Source organism: Garra rufa, chromosome 11 (assembly GCF_049309525.1).
Source record: "Garra rufa chromosome 11, GarRuf1.0, whole genome shotgun sequence".
Lineage (NCBI taxonomy): Eukaryota > Metazoa > Chordata > Actinopteri > Cypriniformes > Cyprinidae > Garra > Garra rufa.
In genome coordinates, this window is record NC_133371.1 from 37756381 (window position 1) to 37778926 (window position 22546).

The 22546-nt window shown below is 35.1% G+C and overlaps 1 protein-coding gene and 1 long non-coding RNA gene across 2 annotated transcripts in view; one reads left to right on the forward strand and one right to left on the reverse strand.

The window, feature by feature from the left end:
• The window catches only part of tspan9a (tetraspanin 9a), a 102275-nt gene that overhangs the window by 72503 nt on the left and 7226 nt on the right, over positions 1–22546 (forward strand). The window contains exons 4-5 of the mRNA XM_073850861.1: positions 15142–15243; positions 15335–15466. Coding sequence (XP_073706962.1) covers positions 15142–15243; positions 15335–15466 — 234 coding nt within the window. The remainder of the gene's footprint in view (positions 1–15141; positions 15244–15334; positions 15467–22546) is intronic.
• On the reverse strand, positions 19256–20426 carry LOC141345141 (uncharacterized). The gene is made up of 4 exons (XR_012356952.1): positions 20301–20426; positions 20105–20204; positions 19955–19993; positions 19256–19793 (listed from the first exon to the last, which is right to left on the reverse strand). It is a non-coding gene; the product is annotated as an uncharacterized lncRNA (long non-coding RNA).

A 22546-nucleotide genomic window follows, 5' to 3' on the forward strand; every position in this document is an offset into this window, starting at 1 on the left:
AATTCAAGGGGGTGTAAACTTTTGAACGGGGTCATTTTTATAAATTCAATTATTTTCTCGGGTGTACTATGTAAACATCTTTTATGTGAAATATCTTATCAGATCAGTACTAAGTAAACAGTAACATGCATTTTGTATGTTCCCTCTTATTTTGTTAAAATAATTAACATTTTGCAGATTCTGAAAGGGGGATGTAAACTTTTGGCCTCTTTTGAATGGCTATAGTCAATGGTTAAATATTAGACAAAAAAACACTCGCCATCAGTCATTTAAAAAAAATGCCACTAAACAAATATTAAAAATATATAGTCTTCGTTGTTTCTATGTTAATTTGAAGATTGAATGTGAATTTATCGCAATATAAAAGAATATTTAAAAACTTTATTTTAACAGGGATTAATTGTGATTAATAGTAATTAATAACAGAAAAAAATGTGCAATTAATTAGTTTTCGGGGGTTTTTTTGTAATCAACTGACAGCACTGTATCACAAAAACTATTAACCTTTTTTTTTTTTTTTTTTTTTTTTTTTTTTTTTTTTCTTTTAACCACTATCTAGTATCCCCATAAAATTTGCCTTAAACTGTGTGGATGGAAACCCAGCTATAAACTGTCGAATGCTTGTCCCATTTCCTCAGCTTAATCAGGTCAGCAAGTTCTTTAAAGAACAGCCGCCTCTCTTGTCTTGGGCAATGCAGGTTAAGAGTTTTCATCACCAGGCGAGCACTCAAAGGTCAGAGGTCACCCCACACAACAAGGCCTAATCCCAGCCAGTTGTCACCAAGTAATTGGCGCTGAGCTCTTTCTCGGTCAATCCTTCCACCTGCCTTAGCATTCAGACTCTTTCTCATGGCCTTCGGGGCAGCACGCACGCACACAACTGGAAGCGATACTGTGCCAACTGGAATGTCTAAAAGAGGGCAGTCTGACCTTTTGACACCATGCAGATCCTGGTGGATTACTACCCACCCAGAGCACACAGAGGTCCCGTTTCCTCTTTGATGAAGTTGCGAGTGTCACCAAACAGATGCTTCAGTCTCCTTTCCAAGGGCACTTCCCAAACGTACGGCAGGATGCTTGGAGGTGTTAAATCCCGTCAAGGATTTCTGGGTGGTTCATTATTCACTCCGTTTGCCACGCTCTCGGTGGAAGCTAAAGTAATTCACTTACCCACAATCCATTTAGAGATTAGGATCTGCCTATCTCCAAGGTACGAGAACTGCTTGGTTGTCTTATCGGAGCGTGTAACTCGCACTCAAGTGTGGACTGCAAACCGAGGCTGCGTTTTGGTGGCAAAATGAACGCCATGTTTTTTTTCAAGCATATAACTTGCTTCCTCCTGTGTAAGTTTGTTTCTGCAAGCACACTTTTTTTTTTTCCATTGTGTGCTGACTCACGGTTGTACCTTCATATGACGGATGCTAGATTGAAAGCAGTGTACCCAACATGTATTAGTCTTTAAAGACCACTCTGAGACCCCCAGCCATGTATTGATGTTGTTCATATTACCGATATACAAGATACCTATATGACCTTTAACACAATGTGATGAGAGAGATACTTCAGAGAGAAGTGAGGGAAGATGAGATATAGAGATTTATATCAACCGCACAGGGCTGTGAGCACGTTTCTTTCATTTCTCTGCCGCATGAACTGGGCGGCAGGGGTACAGCCGTCACTCAAAACCTGCAGCTCTATCTGCACAGAATGGCGTGAGTGATCAGAGGAATGTTTAATTGACTCCATTATTTGATCTCCAAATTACAAGGCATTCATTATCACATCTGAGGAACAAAGGCATGCTGGCAATGTATGAAAGCACGCTTTTTCTGTACAAACCACAAAGTTAAGCCAAACATTTTGCTCAGGTAGTACAAGGCAGGATGTTATATAGAGCTAGAAGAAGAAAAAGTTTGAATTTAACATTTTAAAAATTTGGAATTTTGTAAATTAGAATTTTAGACTATTAGAGGCTGTAATTTTATAATTTAAATATTTCCAGCTAATTTCATCTTCAAAAAAAATCACAACAAAAAATCAAGGATGTGTAAAAGTAAGGCTTTCAGATTCTTACAAGAATTTCTATTTTAAATAAATGACTTTCTTTTGAATTTTTTATTCATCCAAAAAATCCTTGCAAAAGTAAGGTTTCCACCAACGTTTTAATCACCAGAAACATTTTGAATTGTGATGATAATAAGAAATGAGAAGAGTACAAAATGAGCATATTAAAATGATTTCTAACTTGAGTAATACATACAATAATAAATTAATACTATATACACAAGTCAAAAGTTTTGGACGGTAAGATTTTTAATGTTTTTTTAAAGGAGTCTCTTCTGCCTGCATTAGTTTGAAATCCAAAATACAGCAAAAACTGTACAATTTTTAAATATTTTTTTACTATTTAAGTAAGTATTTTCTATTTGAATATATTTAAAAATGTAATTTATTCCTGTAATTTCAAAGTTGAATTTTTAGCATCATTATTCCAATCAGCTGAAAACAGCTGAGTAGTATTTTTTTTAATTGATGAATAGAAAGTTCAGAGAAAAAGTATTGAAATCTAAAATAGAAACCTTTTATTTAACATAAATATAATATAAATCAATCATCAAAAACAAACAAAAACAAACAAAAAGCTTTTGAATGGTATAGTGTATAATGTTACAAAAGCTTTTTATTTCACATACATGCTGATCTTTAAATCTTTCTGAAAAAAAAAGTACTTAACTGTTTTAAATATTGATGATAATAATAAAAAATGATTTCTGAAGGATCATGTGACATTTAAGACTGGAGTAACGATGCTGAAAATTTAGCTTTGCATCACAGGAATAAATTACATTTTAAAATATATTTAAGTAGAAAGCAGATATTTTACATTTTAAAAAGTATTTCAAAACTGTACTGCTTTTGCTGTATTTCGGATTAAATAAATGCAGACTTGGTGAGCAGAAGAGACTTCTTTATAAAAAAAAAATTAAAAATCTTACTGTTCAAAAACTTTTGACTGGTAGTGCATTTAATACGATGTATGTATAAATATGCCACACAAAAAGCTAATTTGGTAAATGTCAAACTAACAAAATTCAAATCTGTTCATCATTGCTATAGCTTCATTATGTGAGATCTCTATAAAGTTTCACTTTTGATGTTTTGTGCAATCCTCAGTCTTTAACTCAGCAAGATGCTTCCCTCCTGCAGACATGTTGGCGAAACAGTACAGTGGGTCTCCACCTCACTGAGCGTACGTGAACGCGGTGGATTAAAGCACACACGTGGGTCCTGCAGTGACCCACCATCTGACTGCAGCAGATGGCGAAGGCTAGGCATCAGATTAGAGCATCCGTCTTTACGCCCATGACCTCATTCCTGCGCGTGTGCCGCAGGACGGCGGCCAAATGAAGCCATATTAGCTGATTTGAAAAGGGGGGAAGCACGGTAGCGTGATTTTTCGGATAGGCTTACAGAGACAGATGAAGAGCATTACCGAGCACTTTCGCCTCCTCAGCTGTGGCTACGGTTTAATCCGTAGATGACTCACAGTTTTTAGCCTCTAATGTTGTGCCATTACATGGTAAAAGCGACACAATTAGGGATGCTCTAAAAATGAGTAGCGACCTACATGTGCATGGAATGGATTGAGAGTATTTTTGATACAAAGGTCCCCAAACTCATATCATAGTTAAGTCAAACAAAACACAGGTCCCTACTGTATTTCATGTTATTCAGGTGATTCCGGTGGAGTGAAGCTTGTGATCTCATGTGGCAGCATTATTGCGGTTGTTTGTTTACTTGCCGATTTTAGCTCTGAATTAAACCAATTTACTCACGTTAAACAAATCAACAGGGAATGTGCCAGTGTTGAAATGATTTGCGTCAGGCTTGACTGTATAAATAGCCATTTTCCACTTCATAAGCTTAAAGCAGCAAATGTGTCTTGTAAACCGCCTGAACAGGTGAGGCGGTCAGCCAGGGTTTTGAGGACTTCGAGCCAGGTTTCTAAGCACCTGATGCCGTGACAGTAGGACCCACGCTGAGCGTATCTTGCCAGCTCGCAGCATGGCCAGACTTTCCCTAGCTGATCAAGAATCTGGCCCATCATATGGGCTGGAAATTACCATCCCATGACAGGCACTTATGTCGGGAGGCTCTTATGTGTGCTAATGGAACATTATTTCCGATGTGGAAATGGTTGGTAATGGGATAGTTCATGTTAAATTGTAAAAATTCAGTCACTAACTCACCCTCATGTTACAAACTTGCAGCACAAAGGAATTTTAAATGATGTCTTGGTCTTTTCATGTAAAATACAGTGCCTTGCGAAAGTATTCATACCCCTACATTTTGTTATGTTGCTGCCTTGCGTTAAACTGCTTCAAACTTTTTTTTTTCTTCCCACATCATTCTGCACTCCATACACCATAATAGCAAAGCAAAAAACTGTTTTTTTAACATCTTTGCAATTAAAAAAAAAAAAAAAAAACTGAAATGATTCCATTGCATGAGGTAAAAATATTTAAAAAAAAACTCATGTAGAGCTCAGAAACAGGATTGCATCAATCCACAGATCTGGGGAAGAGTTCAGAAAAAATCCTGCTGCATTGAAGGTTCACAGAAGCATATACTCTCTGTTACCCTTAATGTAAGAAGTTTGAAACAACCAGGACTCTTCCTAGAGCTGGCCTCCTAGCTGAGCAATTGATGGAAAAGGGCTTTGGTTAGAGTGGTGACCAAGTTCCTGATGGTCACTCTAGTTGAGCTCCGTGATCATATGTTGGAGATAGGAGAAACCTACAGAAGGACAAACATCACTGCAACACCCGATTTGGGCTTTATGGCAATGCAGCAAGACTCAATCCTCTCCTCAGTGAAGACACTTGGAACTTTCAAAAAAGTATCTAAAGAATCCTCAGACTTTGAGAAACAAGATTTTCTGGTCTGATGAACCTCAATTCCAAGGATCATGTATGGAGGAAACCAGGCACTGCTCATCACCTGCAGAGTACCATCCCAAAAGTAAAGTGTGTGGGTTGCAGCCTCATGCTGTGGGGCTGTTTTTTTAGTGGACTGAGGGACTCATCAGTGTAGAAGAAAAGCTCAGTGCACCAAAATATTGAGATAGCCTTAAGAAAAAAACAGTTCAGAGCATTCAGATCCTCCATCTGGGCAGAAGGTCCATGTTTCAACAGTACAATGACCCTAAGTACACAGCAAGAGTGGCTTATAGACAACTTTGTGAATGTCCTTAAATGGTCCAGCCAGAGCCTGGGTTTGAACCCAATCAAACATTTCTAGAGAAACCTGAAAATATGTTTTGTCCCCATCCAACCTGACAGAGCTTGAGAGGGGAAGAATGGCAGATAAATGCCAAATGTGCTTTTCGCATCATACCCAAAAAGACATGAGGCTGTAAAGGTGCTTCAGCTAAGTACTGAGTAAAGGGTATGAATACTTATGCGATGTACTTATTTCAGTTTTCTTTTTTAATAAATGTACAAATTTGTGACGGATCTGTTTTTGCTTTGTCTTAATGGTGTATGGACTGTAGATTGATGGGGAAAAAGTAATTTAAAGCAGTTTAACATAAGGCTGCACAAAACAAAATGTGAAAAAATAAAGCAAGGCAGTGTACATATAAATGAGCATGCAAAAAGATACAAAACTGTTAACTGTTAATACAAGAAAATCATATGGTCAGCAAATTGAACTTGAGTCAGAATTTGAGTTTGAGTAGTTAACAAATCAGTCAGATCTGTTTTGTGTACTGGATTGACTGATGGATTAATTGAAATGATCCAACTCACTATTCTCATGAACACAAGCAGTAAAAAACAGCTTACAGTATAGTGTCATGTTTCATCAGGTCCAAATTTTTTAGTTTTTGACATTTTTGAAGCTTCAAATATAATTGAAAAGATGGCCATAAACTCACTTCTCACATGAACTCTTATAAGGAGAGCAAACCAGTGAATAATAACGTATTTTTGGTCTGTTCTTTAAAAAGAGTGTCCAGAATTCACCTATTGAGCACCAATGAAAATCATGTAGTTGAGAAATGACTTGAGCAAATAAACACAACCTTTTCCTCTTTAAATTGAATTATCCTTTGAAGTTAGGATTTAGGTGTGTGTGTTTACAGACTGTAAATTGCTCAAAAGTTTTTTGTTGGCCTAGCAGAGGTAATGGACGCATCTTCTGTCTGACCTCATCTTCCTCTACTCTTTAGCAAACAGCAGGCTTTCCTCAACACACACACATTGTGCTGACACATCTCCTCAAACCCAAGCCCCCAGGGCAACAATATGACAAACCTGTCCAAACCTGTCCACACTCTGGAGATTCAAACACACACAGACGAGACTTGAAGAAAAGCACACGGTTTCCTCTCTATATCACCATTCACTCTTGTTTCCGCTCCCAGTTCTGAATTGTTGGTATAGATAATGATGTCATCTATTAGCTACACCTACCATCTGACCTTGAGGTCAAACCCTCCACATTCCCAAACAAACACTAACATCTTTACATTCACATGTTGCCTGAGAACATAGGAAACTAACAAGAGCAATGATTACAAATCAAACACCAAGAGCCGCTAGGTCATTCACACGATCCAGATGCTTGCGCTGGCTGAAATGGCTTTGGACGGTGCGTTCATGAGACTGTATCCAACTGGACAGACATTATTTAAACACAACCCAAGGCCAGGTATACAAACTCCTAATGAGCTATGCATTAGCAACAAGCAGCTACAGGCCATGGGAAACACATGCTCCTTTCACTTTTTGAGCACTAGTATAGTATGTTACAGTGGATTTAAAGGCTCTTGGAATTAAAGGATTTGTTCACTTCCAGAATAAAAAATTCCTGATACTTTACTCACCCCAATGTCATTCAAAATGTTACAGTAAAGTTCATGTCTTTCTTTCTTCAGTCAAAAAGAAATTAAGGTTTTTGAGTTTTCAGTGAGCCAATGGGTTGAAGGTCCAAATTGCAGTTTCAATGCAGCTTCAAAGGGCTCTACACAATCCCAACTGAGGAATAAGGGCTTTATCTAGTGAAACAATACATTTATATACATTTTAACCACAAATGCTCATCTTCTGCGATGACTTCACACATTAAGTATTCACACTGAAAAGGTTGAGCACGGTTAGTTCTTCATCTGTGTACTATGGTTCAAAAAGGTAGTGTAAGGTGAAAAACTCCTCCATTCTCAAAACTGTCCAACATAATTTTTACCTTTTTATTTGTAAAGGGCGTTTGACTTTACTTTGTAAAGTCTACGTTATGCGTGACCTTTCAAACGTGATTACGTAATGTGTCGAGCCAGTGCAAGATGTGCGTTTGTGGTTAAAAAAGTATAAACTTTTTTTTTTTTTTTTTTTTTTTTTTTTTTTTTAGAAAATGGCCAATTTCTTTGCTGGATAAGACCCTTATTCTGTAGCTTGGGTTGTGTATAGCCCTTTGAAGCTGCATTGAAACTACACTTTGGACCTTCAACCCATTGGCCACCATTGAGGTCCAGTATATGGAGCAAAATCCTAGAATGTTTTCCTCAAAAACCATAGTTTATTTTCGACTGAAGAAAGAAACACATTAACATCTTAAATGACATGGGGGTATATTATTAGAACATATTTATTCTTGAAGTAGTCTAATCCTTTAAATCACCTCTAAAAATTATTTTTCAAATTTCAGATTTTCTACTTCAAGGTGTTTTTGGGTAAAAATTGTTCCACAAATTAAGATGTTGTATGTTTTAAACCCTATAATAATTCAATTTTGGCCTCAGTTGTGTATAGAGTATTGTATTCCCAAAACCGATAAAACACTGCTATCCAATTGGGCTGCAGTTCATCCTTCTTGATGAAGAATGGCAGTCATGTTTAGACTTCTTTACAGTAACCTTTCATTCACACTGGCACTCTTCCCTTGAACTCAATGTCTGGGAGAAGAACTAATTAACTTTCCTGCATAATATGATGCTTCTAACAGTATGTTTCATTAGCATAGCTCGTCCCTTAGGGCTTGCAAGATGGCGACTGGAGCAGAATAGGAGCAGAGCACCACCTCACCAGTACTTTTCATTTCAGTGACAGGATATTTATCATTGCAGATAGCGCTCGCCTCTGAGGATAGGACAGCTTCCCTTTTGTTGTCAGAAGTTGTTTCACAGTCCTCCACTAGCCCTGTTTGTGGGTTTTTGGATGAAAAGAAAGATGACTAGGTTATTTGACATGACCGCTGCATTTCAACCATGACTTTCAATAACTTTTGCAGAGGTTTGTGATTGTTAGATACATTTTTAAAATGCGAGCATGCTTCACAGGCTATTGCTAAAATATTTTAAGTGTTTTTTGTTTTACTTAACCTCATATGAATCCATAAAAACGTTTTATATACAGTTGAGGTCAAAAGTTTAAATCCCCGGTTCAGGGTTGAAAACTTTTTTAATTTGAAGATCAGGGTAAATGTAATTTATTTTGTCTTCTGGGAAACATGTAACTATCTTCTGTAGCTTCTAAAGGGCAGTACTAAATGAAAAAATTATGATGTTTAGGCAAAATAAGAAAAAAGTTTTCAACTTTTAAACAAGGTCATTTTTATAAATTCATCTTAATATTTTCTCTTGTGGACTATATGTAAACATCTTTTATTTGAAATATCTTATTCAAGTCAGTACTAAATAAACCATAAAATGCATTTTGTATGATCCCTCTTGATCTAGTAAAATAAGTAACATTCTGCAGATTCTGAAAGGGGGGTGTAAACTTTTGAACTTTATACTTAACTGTATAATAATCACTTATGCTAACAAGTGCTGCATTTATTTGATTAAAAATACAGTAAAACAGTAATATTGTGAAATGTTATTACAATTTAAAATAATAAAATAATATTTGTAATGTAATTTATTTCTGTATTTTCAGCATCATTACTTCAGTCTTAAGTGTCACATGATCCTTCAAAAATCATTCTACTATGCTGATATGCTGTTTAAGACACATTTTATCAATGCTGAAAAGCATTTCAAGGCTTTTTTTATTTTGTGGAAAAAGTAATTTTTTAATGAATAGCTGTTTCAAAAGAATATTTATATGAAATGTGTATTTTATATAACAATTTGAACATCTTTACTGTCACTTTTGATTAATATAATGCACTGTTGCTGAACAAATTTCTGTAAAATTTGCATTAATTTCTTAAAATTTGCATCAATTTTATTTTTCCCCAAATTAAAAAAAAAAGATTGTTTTAATTTCAGTTTTTTTAGTTATCAGACATTTTATTAATCAAAATGCATGTCTAATGAATTGAAATTATAAAACGTACACAATTTAACAGCAATTTAAGTTTAACAAAAAGTATATTTTTAAGGCCCTATGAAATATGTTTTATTTTTTACCAAATTCTGTGATTTCCACTAATTTTCTAGATTCCATTTTAATGATTTATTGTTTCATATTAATGAATTAATATTTAAAAGCAGATTTAAAATATATGTTTGTTTGATTTTTCCAGAAATACTGTGTTGTGTATTTACATTTTTCTGGTAAATATTCTGATAAATAAGTTTAATTTTTAATAATAATTTTATTTATTAGTAGGAGTACTGTAATTGCAGTAAGTCATATATTTCTGTCACAATTTCTTCAAGTTAAACTTTTATTTTGATGGGTTTCTGTGAAGTTTAAGTTTCTGTTTCTGTATGAAACAGTGAGTTTTTCTCAGAAGAAACCATAAAATGCTCATGAAGTTACTCTAGAGCAGTTCTAGAGATGTTCATGTACACTTGTATTGAGGTGGCAGAGGCTGAAAACATTACAAACAGCACGCATTATGTGTGTAGTAAATGAACCCACATGTCTACGCCATTTACACAGAGACTTTTTGCAGCTTAATATTCACAGGCACTAGTTCATATCACATTTTAGTTTAAGTGTACTAACCTACTTTTGATTTATTCGTCCAAAATTTGGCAAATTCCATTACATTCTGCACTATACAGTAAATTACATTTATATGACTGGATTCCGCAATTCCGTCCACATTTTCCACATCACGGAAATCATAGGGCCCTACCTTTAAAGTACTTAATAAGCACTGTCTTTGTTTTTTACGACCTGTTACTGTACATTGTGAGCTTTCACTGCTCTGTAAGAAAATTAATTCTCATCTAAAAAAGTACTGTGCAGTTTTCTAGGAATCCTACTCAGCTCACGGCATTAGAGAGGCTTAGTCGGACATGTAACATCCCTCCATTAGACATGCTTTTTTGCTGTTTGAACAGGATGAACAGAACTGCGTGACTTTTTCAGGCACAAGCTGATTAAGAATTTATTGTCAGTCTGAGCCTAATTGTAATTGGACCTTGTGGGATATGGGAGTCTCGTGTGCTGGGTAATTGGGACGCTTTTCTTTAGGTATGAAAGAATAGGCATTACCAAACAGTTCTGATCATCATGTGTTCCAAGCAGGACGTGAAAGGAGTGATGTCACGCTGTACCCTGATGGAGCTGAGAGCGTGCTTTGATGTATTCTTGTATAATGAGACTCGGAGGTCTCAAGACTTTTCCGTAGCGAAGGATGATGGTGCTTATTCACCTTTCTTTTTATTCTCTCCATTCTAAAACGTGGCTACTCACACAGCGTTCCCACCACGAAAAATATCTGGCACTAATGAGTGCGCACTTGAGCGAGAGAGACATATGCCTTCTACCAGCTTTTTAATATCTTGTCTTGACTTAGTGTTATTGCTGCCGTTCTGCATCATTGGCTGAATTTATTTCATCATGGCGTGACTGGAAAGAATGTAAAAAACATTGCACAGGACGGGGGTCTCCAGAGGACATTTTAGGCCCATTTCCACATATATTTAAAAGATTATCTGAATTAAAATTTCATACTCTTCATTAAATAATTTCCCTCAGCATTTATAGAAGTTTCACAGCATGAATGTTTCAGTTTGTTATATTATTAGTGCTGTTTGCTAAGGCAGGCCTTACTATTACTCATACTCGTACATGCACCCTTCATCTTTACATTTATGCATTTAGAAGACACTTTTATCCAAAACGTGCATTTTTTTTTATTTATTTAACTTAATTTATTTACCTTAATTCAACTTAATATGTTCCCTGGGACATGAATGATACTTCAAATTATGTGTGAGAGCTATGTTATTACTTTCATAAGTGATTTTAATTTATAATTTCACTTTCAATTTCCTATTAATTTACTCACTCCAATGCCTATATATATATATATATATATATATATATATTAGAGGTGGGCCGTTATCGGCGTTAACGTGCTGCGTTAACGTGAGACTCTTATCGGGCGATAAAAAAAATATCGCCGTTAATCTATTCTCAAAGTTGGGTTGGGAGTTGGGTCTAAACTACGTAAGCTGTGATGACCTTCACCTTGATAGTTTAGCGCGGATGTCTACCTAGCCGAATTGAGTGTATGATGATCCGTGATCCGTACGGACCAAACCGGTTCGGCACGCATGTGATTCGCGGATTAACTGTTAAATTTAAACATCATAGAGTAAAAGTTTATAATTGGCACATGTTTTGTCTTGCCAATTTACCAATTCAAACAATTTAAAAAGGGAACACGCACGCCGACGCACACACCTGAAAAGAGATTTCCCTCAGCATTTATAGAAGTTTCACAGCATGAATGTTTCAGTTTGTTATATTATTAGTGCTGTTTGCTAAGGCAGGCCTTACTATTACTCATACTCGTACATGCACCCTTCATCTTTACATTTATGCATTTAGAAGACACTTTTATCCAAAACGTGCATTTTTTTTTATTTATTTAACTTAATTTATTTACCTTAATTCAACTTAATATGTTCCCTGGGACATGAATGATACTTCAAATTATGTGTGAGAGCTATGTTATTACTTTCATAAGTGATTTTAATTTATAATTTCTGTCTGGAAGATGAAAAAAATGGCAAGAAAGATCCCATAGACTTGCATCAATGAACATTCCCAAACCATATATGTGAAGTAGCATGGGTATATTTGGCAATAGCCAACAATACATTGTATGGGTCAAAATAATCGATTTATTTTGTATGCCAAAAATCATTGGGATATTAAGTAAAGATCACATTTCCTACTGTAAATATATCAAAACTTAATTTTTGATTATTAATATGCATTGCTAAGAACTTCATTTGGACACTTTAAAGGCGATTTTCTCAATATTTTGTTTTTTTGCACCCTCAGATTACATATTTTTAAATAGTTGTATCTTTGCCAATTATTGTCCTATCCTAACAAAACTATTGATGGAAAGCTTATTAATTCATCTTTCAGATTATGTATAAATCTCAGTTTTAAAAAATTTACCCTTATGACTGGTTTTGTGGTACAGGGTCACCTATATGAATTTTAGGTAATCTAGAATATGATAGAAACCATCCACAACATCCTAGAATCATGCACAGGAACCAGTCACATTTTCTTTAGAAGTATGAAGTATGTGGGCAAAACAGTGAATGTTGTTATAATACTATAAATAAAACTGCAGTATGAAGCTTGACAATAAATCATCATTTTAAAGTTCTAAGTGCAGATATTATCTCTATATATCTTATTTATAGGTCTGTGTGAGAGACTATCTTTCACTGAAATATGCCTGAAATTCCAGGATATGGTGTTTTGTCTTTTCTCTGGGGTGAAATGATGTTAATCTAGTGTGTGTCTGCATCAGGACCGGTGCTCTGTCAAACTCTAATCATCCTGCACTTCCTTCGCTCTGGGCCAGAGTGCACTGAACCACTAATGTGAGATCGTACACCTCATTAAAACTGCCAGCGAAATATTTATCTACCCCAGCCGAGGGGGAAATGATAGTGATTCCAGCGCGGCGTATTTGAGTGTGTTGTCTTCCAGCGTCAACGTTGGCATGCTTTTTAACGCTCTACTCACTATGGCAGTCAATGAATGATTCTAATTATACTAATTTGACGCAGTAGTCGAGAACCCGATGGCATTATTGGTATTGACTAAACACAGACTGCTAATTAGGATAGACAGGGAGGTAAATTTCTCTTTGGACGTATTGTTTTTCACTATTTCCAGTGCTAATATTTCTACATATTTACATGTATTTATCCAAATTACTTGAATCAATATATATTCAAATTTTCAAACTATACAATTACAGGATTAGTTTAGTTCCAGAGTAAGAAATTCCTGATAATTTAGTCATCCCCATGAACAAAGAAAGATGTTCAGATCTTTTTTTTTCAGCTGAAAAGAAATTAAGGTATCTGAGGATAAATTCCAGGATTTTTTATATATATATATATATATATATATATATATATATATATATATAGTGAACTTTAATGGTAGTCAACAGGATGAAGATCCAAATTACGGCTTTACACAATCCTAGTTAGTTAATAAGGGACTTATCTAGAGAAACTATCAGTCGTTTTATAAAAAAAATAAAAAAAATGTATATACTTTTTAACCACTAGCTTAAGTTCACACATTACCGTGTCACATTGGAAAGATCATGTGTGATGTAGGCAAAAGTACCAACCCAGTGTTTACAAAGCGAACGTGCAAAGAAAGTCAAATGCCCTTTACAAAAGAGGTAAAACGATATTGGACAATTTTGAAGTTGGAGGAGAAAAGAGTTTTTCAACCCATTCTACCTTTATGAACTGGAGTACACAGATGAAGAATGCACGTGACCTTTCTAATGTGACTATGTAATATAGACGTGCATCGTCAAGACATGCATTTGTGATTAAAAAGTATATATTTTTTTGAAAATAACAGATCGTTTCACTAGATAAGATTCTTATTCCTTTGCTGGGATCATGTAGAGTCTTTTGAAGCTGCATTGAAACTTCAATTTAGACCTTCAGTCACTGGCCACCATTGAAGTCCACAATATGGAGAAAAATCTTGGAATGTTTTCCTCAAAAACCTTCATTTCTTTTTGACTGAAGAAAGAAAGACATGATCATCTTGGATGGCATTGGAGTGAGTAAATTAATAGGAAATTGAAAGTGAATTTTGGCAGTTGTGTAAGTAATCTGAAAGCTAAATAAGCTTCTCATTGATGTTTGATTTGATTGGACAAGATCATATTTAGCCGAGATACAACTATTTGGAAAATCTGGAATTTGCCGGTGCTAAAAAATCTAAATACTGAGAAAATTGCCTTTAAAGTTGTCCAAATGAAGTTCATAGTAATGCATATTACTAATAAAAAATTAAGTTTTGATAGGTTTCTGGTAGGACATCTACAAAATATCTTCATGGAACATGATCTTTACTTAATTTCCTAATGATTTTGGCAATAAAAAAAATCTATATACCTATACTATGTATTTTTGGCTATTGCTACAAATATGCCTTTTTTGTGGTCCTGGGTATGAAATTTTGTATATATATATATATATCTATCTGTATTTCTGTCATGACAATTCTCAAAAAAGTTTAGAATGGTAATGGATATGACAGTGTTAATTTATTTGGTCTTGGCAGAATGGATCTGCTACGCTGCTGCTGCTGAATTGCAGCTGCTGTTGGTTATTGCTGTAGTTGTAGATCATTGTGGTGCTGCAAGCAAGTACAGAAACTTGCTACTGCCAAAGCATATGTTGATACGGTGCTGTGAGTATTTAAGACATACTGCTGCTGCACAAATAGCATAAAATAACCCATAGCAGATCAATACAGGTGGAGCTGGGGAAGGTGGAGGGTTTCAGAGGAACTCTGAAAGTGTGCTGCGAAATGCCCAAGTGAATGCTGCCAGCCATTTAAATAGCTGCAAGCTACAAGCTCATTGGTTGCGTATGCAACATGAACCAATCAGCTTGTGCCAAGTTGTATAACTCTGTGATATCGTCAGTTATGTTACCAACCAATCAGCCTGTGCCATCTAGAGTTTCATGGCAAAACTAGGCATATAAGCAAGAAGTTATTAGTATAGAAAGTATTCTTGACTTTTTGTTTACTTGTTTGTTTCATTTGTCAAATGTATTTCTCAAAATGATTAAATGTAGTTTTGGCAGTCTGGTTAAAATTGTGGTGCTCTCAAGATGCTTGTTAATGTCTATGAATAACCTTATCCCTCTCTTCACAGGTCAGTGAGAATGCAAAACAGGACCTGAAAGATGGTCTTGCTCTCTACAACACAGACAACAACATTGGGCTGAGAAACGCCTGGAATATCATTCAAGCTGAGGTACTTTTTGCTGAGAATCATAAAAATACTGTCACAGAAGTAAATCTAGTGTGGTTAAAATTGAAAAAATCCTTTTCTCTCCGCATGACAGTGGAAGTGTTGTGGCGTAACTGGTTACACAGACTGGCATGAGGCTCTGAAAGAAAAGGTTGTGCCTGACCGCTGCTGTCAAGAGCATTATCAGGAGTGTGGCCGAAACTCCACCAACATGTTCTGGACACGGGTGAGTGGACACCTGCACTTAAACAAGTGATAATGATGGCATAATTCCCCAGACCTTTAATCGCTGTGACGTGTGCAGTGCCAGTGAACTATACATACACTGCATTTCAAAAGCACGACTTTCCATTTAATCATCCCCATTTCAAATACATTTGAATTGTTGCTCTTATATTCATTAAAGAACAATGAAGATTCGAGACAGGAGCAGACGAAAAGAAAGTAGGTGATAACTAAGAGGATTTCTTTTCTGTCCTTGAAAAGAGTTATTATTAATAAATGAAAGGCTGTAAAAGCCATAGATTTAAGACATCTCTGTTGGTACAGATCTGGCCATTAAAAATGCGTCTTTTTTCACGCGGCAGCCTGCAATTCAGCACGCGTCGCCACGCGGCGGCCTGCAGGGGCTTTTTTAGGTTTTTTTAAAACGTTGTTGCGCTTCATATAATATCCACCAGGTGGCGCAAGGAACAACATTCTGTGGCCAAGCCCTGCACAAAGAGGGCTATTTGGACAGTATTTATGTCTGTTGTTTCAATATCTGGCGCCATAATCGGTAATTCATTCTGTATGTAACGGCAAAGTATTTATAATTTCGTTTCCTTTTTATTAAGTTAATTTAGAAAAAAAAATTGGAGCATTTTTGTTCGTTAAACGTAAGCTTTTTGTTTCTTAAAGACCAAGCGGCAGACAGTGAGTTGACCTACTCTTTCAATTTGCCTTCTCAAATCACGAATTGGCTAAACTAAAATCCATAGATGTAAAATAAAAGAAATAAATAATAATAGATATAAATATGCGCTATTAGGTGCATATCCAATCGTTTGTGCGGAGAGAGCAAAACACATTTTTAGGACATGAAGGCTCAAGCTCGATCAGTTACATTTTTTTTTCAGTGGAAAATATTTAACCGTTATTTTTTTGTCAGACATGATAAATAAATATGTAGAAAGACTTAAATTACTACTTAACGAAAAAAACAAATAGAAAACAAAAACTGTTTTTATTATGTAGCTAGTCCATAGAGATGCATTTCTCTCTAAAGGCGCGCGTCCAACGAGGATATGAGGACTGTTAACTGCATCATCACTGACTCAGAAAACAGTAGTTTCTAAATAAATAATTAAAATATCTCCTTACTATTAGACAGTCATGGTATTTACTTTTGCCAGTGTTTTGTGGTAAGCTTTAAACAAGGAACCCTTCCAAGCTGTGCTGAACGTGCGCTCAATGCTGCTAACAGGACCGTCATGGTAGCCTGGTCTCGTGGTTCCTCCAGCGCTGCAATTTTTTTTTAAATCACCACTGAATGTCTAAAATATAATTTTAGCCCGCATTTGATCTTTGACGGACTAAAATGCAGGGCTGTAATACGTCTTAAAAGTGGAACATGGAAATATAATGGATGTACTGCGAAAAAAGTTTTATACTCGACATTGTTTCCAAATGGTTAAATGTGAGATTCTGGAAATGAGAATTAAATTTAGCGTGTCGGGTCGGGAAGAAAATTATTCTAAGTGGGTATATATAGGCTATATATTCTAAGGGTATATATATAGTTAGTATCATAGGCGGAGCGTGTGTAAGGCTGGGGAAGGCTTGACCTGGGGCCAAAAAATGCCACTAAATTGGACATATTCCCCTGCCCAAACAAAATCAATATATTACGTCTGTTGACAATAAAATGAAAATGAATAGAAAATGTAAATTGCGGCATTACATTAAGATCAGATAATCTGCACCGTAATTCTTTTTAGGCGTTTTTACAGTGTTATAACGAACCACACACGATTCTGTTGGGTTAGGAATGCAATGTCTATCAGAAGCGTTCAAATGAGTCTTGTCAGTTTTGTTGAGTGCGCGCAACTCTTGATTTTTAAAAAAATCATAAACAACAAAGCTCAGACGCACCTAAAATGTAGCTATAAGTAAGAGATTCGTTACACAGGGAATACAACGAAATCATGGTTTACATTTAAGATACAAGTTCATTTAAGATATAAGATAACATGTATATTGAAAAGTTCTTTAAAAGCATCTGGATGCAAAAATAGTATTTTTTAAAGGTGTTTTTAAAGCATTTGCTTTATGGATTAAAATACTAATAGGCTAATAAATAATTTGCATATCGGACAAAATTGCGTTGCAGCAAATCCTCTAAATTTTAAGATATATAGAACAGAGAAACATAAAATCTGAAAATATAAGCAGCTACAATTATTAAAGTTTTACATATACTCTATGCCAGTATAATTTGTAATTATAATTATTTTATAGTATATTCTATAACATTATAATTTTAATAGAATTATAAAATAAATATAATCAGCCCTGTTTTAGGCTTTTCCTTACTTTTATATTTTAGACATTCATCAATAATGGAGATAAATAGAAAAATTTCTCGCCATTTCTAAATTGGACGTGCCTTTATATAGAAATACCTTTAAATCTTTAGGCCTACAGATTACATAATGAACGTTTCTATTTTCGATTTGAATTATTTCGTTTTAAAGTGGTAATTTAAAGCTTTTGTTCATTGTGAAGCGATGTTCAAGAACAGACGGCAGAAAGCGCATCTTCTGTTTTCCTTTATTTTATAAACGCATGAGTTGTTTATAGGCTATTGTGAGTGCACTAAAATAAAAATGGACCCGTTACAGGTCAGAATGATGTATTACTCCTATACCTTTATAAGCAAAAATGAAGAAATTATTTATTTATTTTCACACAAAAAAAGTGATTGCACTGGTGCCTCCATTTTTTTCACAACCTTTCAAACATCTAACCTCACAATTGTTAATGAGGGTCGTTCGTGTCACTTTTAAACTTGCCATTTCACCTTTCACCTTCCCCCCAACCTATGAATAAAGGTGAGAAGAGCTGGCTTGGCTCCGGGGGGGGGTGAAGTGCTAGGGGTGTCTCATTTCTCGTTAGGTTGGAAGGGTAGGGGGAAGGGGAAGGGCCAGATAGGCCTCCAAACAAAGAATTTTCGGGACCTCATTTCAAACGAAGGGCTAAGAGAAATTTCCATTTTCCAACATGCCTGCTCACTCGAGCAAGCAGACTTATAAATATAGGTAATTTTTGCCATTAATAAGGATATTTATGACAATTTTTCATTATATGTATATTACCTTTAATCTTGTGTTTGTGTTTATGGTGTTGTTCTGTAAATAAACGTTTGCAAAAAATCGCTAAAGTTTGCTAGCAGATAGCACTGTTTGCACTGATTGATATTACAAAATATATTTTTATGTCATATACACTTGACTGCAAGTTAGAAACATGGAAGGCCATGTGGCGAGGGAATTTCCCACACCCCAGTCATTTAAATCAGTACATAATAATGAAAAAAAAAAAAATACCTTACAATTAAAAAGAAGCAGATTTTTACCATCTGAAATTTCTTAAACCAGTGAACCCCTGTAAACATTTCAGTCCAAGGATCCAGTAAACCAATGCGCTCAAATTGAAAGTTCAAAAGGAAATTCAATGGAGTAGAATTTAACACTTTCTCAGAGTTAGATTTTAACACTTTCTGGAGTTAAAATATTAATCATTTGGAGAGTAATTTTAACTCTAAAATTTAGTTAATTATAATTTAAACTCTTTAACCAGTGTTAAAAACACTTCTTAGGGTAAACACAATATGTTTTATGTGGAAATGACTACACTGAAAGCCATACTCTCAACTAGCTGCTTTTATTTCAGGAAATACATAGATTGGATTTTGAAATTCCATGCATGTAAACACTTTGAAATTAACTGCTGTCATAAAATACTGTAAAATCTAACAGCAAAACATTTACATTTAATACATGTCTGCAGTGCCAACAAGAAATGTTTAGTAAAATTGTATACAGCATAGTCAAAAACACATCATTGCATTATATAAAATCAAACCTGAATAATTATAAAATAGTGCAGTAGTATTGTGTAACCAGAGGTAGATATACATCAGATGAAGTAACAAGAAACAACTCCACAGTGATACCAGGATACATTCCATGAATTAGTTTGAGGCGCCTGAATAAAAACAAAACTGAAAGCTGAAGGATGGAGCACAGAGGACAGAACTTAACATTTTGCTTAAATAAGAATACTGCTTGTTCAACTGCCTTGCTCTCAGTTCTTTGACTTCAGTTCTACCTATATCATTATTATATACATTTGTCTTTAAAAAAAAATATGTACAGGCTGGACAGAGCATCATGATACTTTACTTTACTTGAACAGCTCTTCAACAATACCCAAGGTTTCACATGACTGACAAGGCGAAACTTCTCAGTCCAAGACGATGTAAAAGGTGGAAACCTGTGCTTTTGATGTCCCTGAGGAAAGATGATATGGCTGAGGGTTTTCTTTAGTGGCCAGATGATGGTCATCAATACTTTGGCATGACCGAAACACAAGATAAACATCCCTTTATAAACAATAGGCATTAAAGGAAGAGTCCACTTCCAGAACAAAAAAATACAGATAATTTACTCACCCGCTTGTCATCCAAGAGGTTCATGTCTTTCTTTTCTTTCTTCAGTCACAAAGAAATTGTTTTTTTTTTTTAAGAAAAGATAATCGTTCAGACAAATGTAAAAATATATATTTTTTTCAATAACATTTTGAAGTATTATTTAATACTTACCAGTCCTTTGACATCCAAAAAGCAAGAAAACATGTAGTACATCAGCTGAGCCCTGGTCATCTTTTTTCAGTGTTGTTTTATCTCAAAAACTTCTGCTGGACTACACAATAACATCAACAACATGTTATTTACAAAATAAATCATAAAATTACAGTCACTTACTCTTTATTAACTGATTACTAAACACATAACTCACCTGAATTGAGAAAATCTGAGAAACAAATTTCGTCCAGTTTTACTACTACTTCCCTCCATCCAGCACTTCTGTCAACATCCTGACAATGAAGAGAAAACATGTAATTTAAAACAACCTGTTAGTGTGATTGAAAATGCAAAATGTTTAATATGAAAGCCACGAACTCTCATAGGTCACGAGTCACTACTAAAACATTTGTAACGTTAGCCGTTACGACTCAAAACATTGCAGGCATTACTTTACACGTTCATGGCTAAACTATGATCGTTTTTAGCCAGGGTAAAGTTAGACTTAGACACTTCAGTTTACTGACATTGCTAGATATTACCTCGTCTCGTCGGCATGACATTATGGAAGCTTAACAGAATGTTTCTTGAGCGAGTCGCAACTTAAATTTGACAGCAAAACACTCGTTTACAAAAAAATAAGGTGAACAGAAAGACGTAAGCTAATATTAGCTTGTTCACATCGAAAAAAAGTCCGCTCAAAACAGCCATGTTTTGCATCGGAGATTCATTCAACACAAAGTTCGCCGCGGTTATTGGCGTCAGTACACTAACGTAACAGCTATAATCAGCTGTCTGTCAGAAGATAAAGAACATTTTGGAGTTAGTTTTTTACCTACCTCATGACGAAGTAGACAACTTCATCAGTCGATCGTGTGGCAGAACCAGGCTCGTGTCATGGCGCGCTCCTGATGTAACGTTATTGTTAAAACGTGCCCCTGAACACCAATGAATGAACTCCGAAATACAACACAGCCAGGGAGTATCCCGTAACACAAACTGTTGTGAAAGTTAAAGAATAAACTCCAAAAATTTAACTCTTTCACACTTTTTTGCCTAACTCCTGATTTTCGAACTCCAGCAATTTGCTGTACACAAATGAAGCATTTACCCACTTCTCAAGGCACCACTACACCACAGATTTGCAATTTGCCGTGCATGTGATAACGCATTGTTTGTTTTGCTTACGGCCATATGTGTACATGTGAATGAACGGTGCGTACACCGTACATTTGTACTTTTTGCAACGCTACAACATTTTTTTCAACATCTTGAAATGTGTGATAAACATCGGCGCATGTCCTCTGATGTAACATTAAGAACTAGCGACAACGTATGATGACGTATAACAGTGTTGTAGTGGTTTCCCATTCCTTAGCTAAGCTAAGCTACAGCAGCAACACGGCAAAAGTAGTTTACTACATCTAAGCTATTTTTCAAAATGTAATTTTTCTACATGGTATGAACCATCATCTTACCAAATCAATGCTTTCTCAGTGGTCAATAAAATTGTCAGTCATACAGGCATAAAAGTTCAGTTTAACGTTACTTGTTTATTCAACAACGCTTCCAAACCAATTTGGCAACAAAAATCAGCATCATTTACAGGGCTGGATTTATCTCATATTGTGACATAGGCAAACAAAATTTTGGAGGGTTGAATTCTTTCTTTTAAAAAATGTTTTGAAAAAAAAAAGGCACTTGTTTCTGAATATTAAACGAATAAAACAGGGGAAACACAACAATACTGAATAACTGAATAAACTAGCCATACAAAGATTGATTTCAAAGATTTCATGAGAGCCTGATTTTTTTAATTCTCAAAATTTATAGAACAGAACATGGAAGTTTGAAGTATCAAGAATATTATATCCGCTCCTCGAGTACAATACCTTTTTGGACGCCTTGAGAGAGAAATTTATCTTTACGGATTACATAAACGAGTTTTTGTTTTCAATTTGTTTTATTTCGTTAAGTAATAATTTAAAGCTTCCTATAGATATGATTATCATCTCTGTAGAAATTAATACAATATTAAATAATTATATAGGCGATGCTGTATATGCTAATGATGTCTGTGCGCAATGTAGACAGCATTCACAAGTTTATCATGAATAAACATTACATAAAGTACTTAAAATTTAATAGCCTCACAAGAAACATTTTATGCATCCCAGAGTCTTGTCCATTAACTGACCTTCTTTTTTTCCATAATATTTGTATTATTCGTTTATATTCGTTATTTTCACCTTTATTTTGATCTCTTTACAAAACATTCTGAATGTTTTTATTTATTGTGAATCGCTTAATCTAAATAACTTTATGTATATATGCTATTTGCCATTTTGCAAACATTGTAAACGACAATTATGCCAATAAAGTTTTGACTTTTTGATTGTATTTATGCCCGTGTGTGACCATAAACGATTTACAAATGGAACTAATGATTCACTCGTCAAT